Source organism: Siphateles boraxobius, unplaced genomic scaffold, assembly GCF_051911475.1.
Source record: "Siphateles boraxobius isolate OS27281-9 unplaced genomic scaffold, OSU_SipBor_1 9, whole genome shotgun sequence".
NCBI lineage: Eukaryota > Metazoa > Chordata > Actinopteri > Cypriniformes > Leuciscidae > Siphateles > Siphateles boraxobius.
The window spans coordinates 12520227-12528465 of record NW_027509219.1 but is presented as its reverse complement, the minus strand read 5'-3'; the positions used below and the strand labels follow the sequence as shown (position 1 = coordinate 12528465).

At 39.4% G+C, this 8239-nt stretch overlaps 1 protein-coding gene across 1 annotated transcript; it reads left to right on the top strand.

The window, feature by feature from the left end:
- The first annotated feature begins 1045 nt into the window (after positions 1-1045).
- adra2b (adrenoceptor alpha 2B) lies at positions 1046-5573 on the top strand. Its single transcript, XM_077224132.1, has one exon. It carries the CDS (start codon positions 2087-2089, stop codon positions 3602-3604), a length of 1518 nt encoding a protein of 505 aa, XP_077080247.1. The 5' UTR covers positions 1046-2086; the 3' UTR covers positions 3605-5573.
- Positions 5574-8239: the final 2666 nt, after the last annotated feature.

Below are 8239 nucleotides of genomic sequence, written 5' to 3'. Positions count from 1 at the left end.
AATGAACAAAGTATCTATCTATCTATCTATCTATCTATCTATCTATCTATCTATCTATCTATCTATCTATCTATCTAGATAGATATAGATAGATCTATCTATCTATCTATCTATCTATCTATCTATCTATCTATCTATCTATCTATCTATCTATCTATCTATCTATCTATCTATCTATCTATCTATCTATCAAAACAGACAAATATTTATCTAAAACAGTTCAAGAGCTCTCTGCGCGAAATGCTGCTTCGTGCAAATATTTATTTAATATATTTTTTGCATACTGGAAATACAGCAACTCATTCGACCCTTTCGACATAACGTCCAGTGTTCTTTGGTAAAAATCACGACGGGTATACAGGTGATTCAGGAAACAAATAAAAAAAATCACCGATCCTAATGGATAGGCTTGACGGGGTTCTAAATTGCGATTGGGTATATAGGGATATGTTGCACTTTATCATCTGAAGAGAGCATTAAACCACTTGATCTTTATTAAATGAAGGGCGAATACGGTGCGGAGGAAGAGCTCGATAGTCACGAGTCCTTTTACGCACGAGAGCGCAGTCTGTGATTAAAGTTTTAAACGTTTCGACAGGTCTCGGTTGCTTTTACAGTCTACTTACTTTTTAATTTGTTGCTTTTTTTGTTGGGAGTAGTCAACAACACGATGTGTTTCTGCAGTTTACGCAACTTAAAATGGCAGAACAACCTTTAATTTTACATAGCCTAGGCTACATGACGCTTTATGGTCGAGTTTATGTAAACTTCTCAAACGAATATATAGCAGCATTAATCTTGTATAGTCTTCATTATGTAAATATCATTAATCAAAATCATTACCTTTATCCAATTTGCATAGCCTACTACAAGCTGTTTGGATTGTTGATCTCTCCAAAATGTATTATTTGATTTGCACTCACTACACGGCTGTATTTGTTTTATGCTCTACAATAGAGTTTTATGATAGGTCAGGCTTTTATGTGGGAGGGAAGAGTTGCCTCATGACGCCCATCCTGACATCACTTATACTGGGGTCCTGAGGAGAACCGCTGCGTAGATATGAAGCCAGTGCGGCTCGCGCGATACTTAAAACTGTCACTGAGGTAATGCGCGAGGCACGTAGGAGGCATTTAACTTGCTGAATGAGATACTGTGACTAAAACGGGAGAAACACGGAGGGAGACGGACGACAAGCTGTTTTCAGGCATACTTCTTTTTAGTGCTTTGGACATACCCAACAAATTTTGGCGTGCCTCCGATTCTTTATTATGCCGACTTTCTACACTCAGGAATGTATCAACGACACAACTACATCAGACTCCATCATTGATCAGGGTAGTTGTTGAGCTTAAATTCTTTTAGCAAACTTGTGAAAACTGTGAGGGGAAACTGGCACATCGCCGCGCGCTGCTGCTTACTCTCTGGAGATTTATATTTAAAGCCTCGCGCTCCGTGGAGGGTTGTGCATCTGGGTAACCTACATTTAAGCATTCCAATATATTTGTTTAGTAAGGACTTAGGAATATTTGTGTTGAATTACTGTTTTCCAAATAATTGACAGAAGCACAATATTGCGCATCTTTTTTTATATTGCCAATTATTCTGTCTGTGCCACTCGTATTTTTGCATTGGCATTGCATTTTTTCCCCTCACATTTCCGTTGTAAATTATAGTCAATTACAACCGTAAATAATAACTCATTAGATTTTAACTCATTAGATCTGTCATTTAATTGATTTGATGGTTATCCTTTAAATCAATTTTCATGTTTCCATAACTGTTCCAAAACTCAGATGACGTTTATTCCATATTTTAACGCTAAGTAATAAAATACCAACACTCGATGAGATGTGATATAACAATGGCTGCCATATATTTACTGCAGTTAGAGATGTATTCATTCGTTTATACGTAAGACGTTTTATACATTAAGAGTTTATTTAATTTAATATTTAACAAAATATCTTCCACTAAGTTCTTAGAGGGGGAAAAAAACGAAATAGTTCAAATTATTCTACCCACATTTGGATTAGAGAGAGAACATTAGTCCACATACACATTTAGTGGCAGGGCATTGGCAGTCATGGATAGCGCGTGCTTTGCAGGCACAGGTCTGCCTGGCCACAACATCAACAGCACCGGAGGCACGTCTTCACCCACTTGTAACCAGAGTATGATAAAGCTCGCCCCATACTCACCAGAAGCCACAGCAATCTTTGCAACAGCCATCACATTGATGATTCTTTTTACAATTGTGGGCAATATTTTTGTCATCATCGCTGTTTTAACCAGCCGCTCACTTAGAGGACCCCAGAATCTCTTCTTGGTCTCACTTGCGGCTGCAGACATCTTGGTAGCCACCCTCATCATCCCATTTTCGCTGGCCAATGAACTGATGGGATACTGGTATTTCCGTACGGTATGGTGTGAGATTTACCTGGCGTTGGATGTGTTGTTCTGCACTTCCTCTATAGTACACCTATGCGCAATCAGTCTAGACCGCTACTTGTCTATCTCACGCGCCGTCACATACGGCGCAAAACGGACGCCCAAACGCATCAAATGTGCAATTTTGGTGGTGTGGCTAATATCAGCAGTGATCTCCTTTCCACCGTTACTCTCCATGAACAAGAATAAAGGAGGTGCTGATTCAGATGGGCTGCCACAGTGTCAGCTAAATGATGAGCGCTGGTACATCCTGTACTCTACTATCGGTTCCTTCTTTGCTCCTTGTCTGATTATGATTTTAGTCTACATAAGGATCTACCAGATTGCCAAACAGCGCACGCGTTGTCCACCAGGGGAGCCCCGCAAAGAGGTCCCAGCCAGTGCCGCAACGCCTCAGCACAAGGAGGGTCTACAAAACGGAAGAGGGGATGAAACGCCTGCTACCCTGCATAAAAACCCTAGGCCTCCAACTCTGGCGGTGTCCCAAGTGGAGTCCATCCAGCAGGCAGCGAGCACCCCGATTGCCAACAACCTTTTGCAAGCCCCTTCGACAGCCCTGACGCCAACCACACCGTGTCCCTCCCCGTCTCCTTCGAATTCATCTGAAATGGCTCCTAAGAAACCTAAACGGGGAAAAAAAGTGAAGAAGACCAAGAAACCGCCTGACAACAATAATGGAGAGAGCATGAGCTCTGACTCGGACACAGAGCAAGGTGGGAGGGGGTTAGAGGTCCCTTGCACTCCGAGCGTGACGCCTAGTGGCATCCATTCCCCTGCCACTATCCAGAAATACAGAGACATGATCACCACCGCCAAAGGCGCCAAGCTGGTAACCCGGAAGACAAAGCAGGATGGAACGCCCAGCTCAGCACGGCGCAAAGCAATGGTGAACCGAGAGAAACGCTTCACCTTTGTGTTGGCGGTGGTAATTGGTGTCTTTGTCATATGCTGGTTCCCCTTCTTCTTCTCGTACAGCCTACAGGCTGTGTGCCCAGAGACATGTGCCCTGCCAGACCCACTCTTTAAATTCTTCTTCTGGATCGGCTACTGCAACAGCTGCCTCAACCCGGTCATCTACACCATCTTCAACAAAGACTTCCGCAGAGCCTTCAAAAAGATTCTCTGCAAGAACACCAAAGGCACATTCTTCTGAAGCTCCTGTGGTGGATTGCCTCCTCAGACAACAAATATCCAGCTATTCAGAACATGGACTAAAATAAGCACAATAACGGTGCTGTTGCGATGTAAACGAAGGGCTTTTTGTGCTGCCCAGGACACCATGCGACTCAAATGACTTTATTTTGTCCAGGTGACCGCCCCAGGCTTTGAATTTCTGGATTTGTGCTATAAATGGGGCAAATCCAAAAATATTCACAGACATTGACAAATCAAGGCTTAAAACAAAATAATTTATGTAGACAATTGCACATCTGCGAGGAAAGGCCACAGGACATGGAGTTCGATATGAAGGTTATTGCTTTTTTCCCCGTTATCTTTGCTTTCTAAGAACACAAGGCCTTGGGGGTACTGCAAACGCGTATTTCTCTAAGGATTGCAAAGGTACACCATTCATAATCTTTACGTACAGCTTTTCCATGCTGATTGGTCTACCTGATGCCTACACAGCTATACTTCTGTAGAACAAAGCTGAAAGACACAAAATACTCTTGTGGAAATCCTTGCCAGGGGCAATGTGTATGTAATGAGCTGACGCAAGTTTCTCCGATTGAACATTACCGCTTCTAGTTACAGACCCGCCCCATCCGAACCCCCCCATCCGAACCCCCCCCCCCCCCGCCCCCCCGCCCCCACCTAGTGCAGGGCCATTGGGGAGATTTCCAGCTATGCTTTGATGCAGAAAAGCTCTGAATACAGAACACCTGTCATGGATGTGGGAAAGCTCTCAATTTTACCCTCTTGGACTGGTTGCCAATTTAAGATAGCAAAATGTTTATTACAGGAACTTTTGATATGTATTAGGACAAATGGTCTTTTTTAAAATATGATAAGACTCTTTGCTTCATCAAAAAAAAACAAAAAAACTTTGGACTTTAGTGACTGTGTCAGATGACACAAACCTCCTGATTTCACTGGAGGTGCTCTTTCTGACTTGGTTCAGCACTTTTCTTTGTATAAAAGAACAAATGATTATTTGTTGGTGTACACTGATCTACTGCACCCTAAATGTCTGAACATTCAGCAGGGTGATACTTTGGGACTAAGGGCTGATAGCAGTGATGCTTTCTATTTCTTTGGTCATTGTCTTTTTTGCTAATGATCCATGTGTGTGTGTGTGTGTGTGTGTGTGTGTGTGTGTGTGTGTGTGTGTGTGAGTGTGTGTGTGTGTGTGTGTGTGTGTGAGTGTGTGTGTGCTTGTGTGTGAGCCGAGCAAATATTATGAATAGGTATGTGATGTGTTGTGTCTGACTGCCGTGTATGTTTGGAAATGTATGCTGTGTGTGAGAGGGTGTGCAAATGTTGTTGTGTGGAAGTTTCTTTGCATAAGTGATGGTGTGTGAGTTCACATTCCTCCCCTGATTCCACTGGCACCAGTTCAACTATATATGTATGTGCTTGATAAATGTGGCTGGTTTGCCATATCTGCCATTGCTATGATTCAGCTACTTCTCGTGCCAATGCTTTTACAGGTTTTGCTGCTAAACTCATTTTGTATCTTCTTAAACCAGAGTTTATTTCAAAAGAATGATTTTCATTGCAGTTCATTTTGAACAAATAACTTTGAGGCAAATCTAAGCTGAGAGCTGTAAATTATTATGTGAATGATTTTGTATTTATTTATCCTATTTCCTATGTTTCCCCCTTATATATATTTCCCGTTTTTTGCTTTGTTTTGCCCTAAGGGGAAAACAGACATTAAGATTTCAGTTTTAGCTACAATACAATTGAAAATTCTACTGTATGCTACTTTTTTAAGTTGTGTTTGTTTTTTGGTATGACTTTTTTCGTACGTGTCAGAACATTGCATTCGGCTGCAAATTAAAAAGCTTTGCAACTGACAGGTTCCTGGTAACTATATCCCTTTTGCCTCCTTGACTCCTCTTTCTTCAGTGTAATGCTGTTGGTTTTCCACTGCTCTTTAAAAATAAAACCGTTGAGCTGTGTGTGCCAACTGACTCATTGCTGTTAGAGAAAACCGATGGTGCTTTATACAGATAAACAGATTTTTATCTGGACAGACTTCATTGGGACACTGCATTGAAAATTATGAAAATTAAATTAGGGGTTTCCACTGGAGAGGGCTTTAAGATAACCAGGCATCTCAAAACTTCTTCTCCAAAACAGAGTTTTATGTCTGCAAACATTGGAATTGACTTGTAGGATTTTTACAGATTAAAATGCAACTATACAAGAAATTACGGATCATTTATAGAGAGGAAATTTATATTCAAATGCCAAGGCAGATGTTTTGATGTACAGTATAGAATATGAGATTAATCGAGCTTTGTATGTTGATACGGTTGGATAATCTCCCTTAACAGTCTCCCTTAAGGTCAATTTGACACCCTTCAAATCCTTTTTAATAAATTAATATTCACAGTTATGATTGCATTATGAATAGTGATGTTTCTGAACATAATACAATGGTATTGAGGATTAATCCTGGAATGAGTTTAATACTGTTTCTGCAGGTTCAGCTTCTTTGATGTTAATTGCCTTTTTTTTATCAAGACAGCACTTTATAAATGGTGGAATAGAAAATGGGGGGAAAAACCCTTAATATTATGTGTATTTTACAAGATAAGAGGCAGACTCTGAACTCAAACAGAAACAGAGATTCATTTATGTTGATTGCAGGAAGATGCTGCATTTAATAATTGATGTGGTCTCCACATGAAGTGTGTAAATAATTTTGTATGGATTAATAGCCTTCACTTTTCCTTAAGAATCTACCCGCAAGGTCATGCCCTGGTAGAGCCTCAAACTCTTGATTGCATTGCTTTGACTTGCAAAGAAATTGAAATCATTCATCTACAAATATGGAAATGTTATTCCAGGGGAATTAACATATTTCCCAAAGCTGTCTAAGAACACCTTTCATTTAAATAAAAAAAAAGGTTGCTGGCGAAATTCAGAAAAACACTTCAGACACATAGTCTGGTTAATGCAGGAACTGGAAAGTTTGGGAAATTTAAGACCTACTTTTTAAACAACAAAATATAATTAGTAGTTGTGTAAGAGTCTGGTAGCATGGGGTAGCTGTAAGAAGACAAGCAAACACATCTTTGCATTCAGAGCCCACACTCAATTTGCAAAAGAAAATAAATGAGCTGTATTTAGTCTCTGAATCCAAATATGTATTTGGGAGAGTGAAGCAGATCTTTAAGGCCATGCAACAGAATCTTACGCCTGAATGAAACACAAGAAAACTTCCCTAAGTTTTGTGTTGTTTGTGATATGTATAATAAAAATACTATTCACCATTTGACGTTTATACAGTATGTTAGAGATACTTATGCATCCAGCCGGTGATCAGGACAGGGTAATCAGGACAAAAGCAGGGCTTAATTTACGGTATTCCACGCTCTCGTTTATCACATGGCAGCTTGCCGCAGAAAATAATTGGACACAAAATGTTGATTTGAGTTGAAATATTATATTGGCTTACTAAACGCAAAGCTTCCGCAAAGAAACAGTTCCTACCAATTGAGACGAGACCGATAAGCAAGTTCAAACAATTGTTCAAAACAATTGACAATTATAGTTTTTTTTATGTGATATTGCATTATTTATTATAAATGCTTAGTTCGTTTTTTTGTTTGTTTGTTTTTTACATTTATGTGGCCTCCTAATCTCTAATCAAAATAACTTTCTCTTGCTGTGACATCTCTTCTCTGATGATGCGTTTACTGGCGTGATGTCACTCACATGACATCAGCAATAGCAAACCACAATGATCCAACCATCCAATCGATTCCCGATGGACAAAATCAAGTCCCGCCCTACATTTTTTCTTGTTCAAGAAGCCGTTTCACTCAGATATGCGTCCCAATAGGGAAGAAAAATCAAAAAGCCGTTGCATGCCGACTTTGCAGACAGACCTTTACAATAAGCTATGAGTTTGTTAATCGAAGGTATATGCCTTTATTAAAGCAATTAGACGACGTCATTGCAACTTTTTTGTTTTTTTTTGTTGAAATAATCACTTAGCAGTGGAATTTCTGGGGAAAAACATCACTCATGATTCGGCAAAGAAATCTTGACCAATCAGAGAATTGAAATAAGCATATCGAGTCAACCTCTATACTCTACTAACATATTGCTATACATATGCATTTTGAATAAATGTAAAAAAAAACAACTGTTGTATGCATAATCTGAAATGAATATATTACATTTATCCACCGTTTAATTTATTTCCTCATTAAAGCCATGAATTAGGCTACACCTTTGTGTTTGTCTCTGATTTTCAAATACTTTCTTTGCTTCAAATCAAAGTTTGTTGTTTTGTGATTCACCTCGTTTAGCTGGTTAGTTCGGTTTACGGCTTATTACTCTTTATTAAAACTTTTTTTTTTAAATCCGTAGCGGAAAAATGTATATGAAAAAATGCTTCCACCAATGTCACAGAAAAAAAAGAAAGAAGGATAAAAAAAAATAAAAAAAACACGGACAGGCACTGTTGCACTTTAAAAATAAGCAATATCACCCTAGCAAAAATTTTGTTTTTAGTTATCAGCACAACAGCAGGACATTTCAGACACCATATTATCATCTAGCTAGCCTAATTTGTCTATTTTTGCTCTGCCAACTAAAATAGTTTCACATG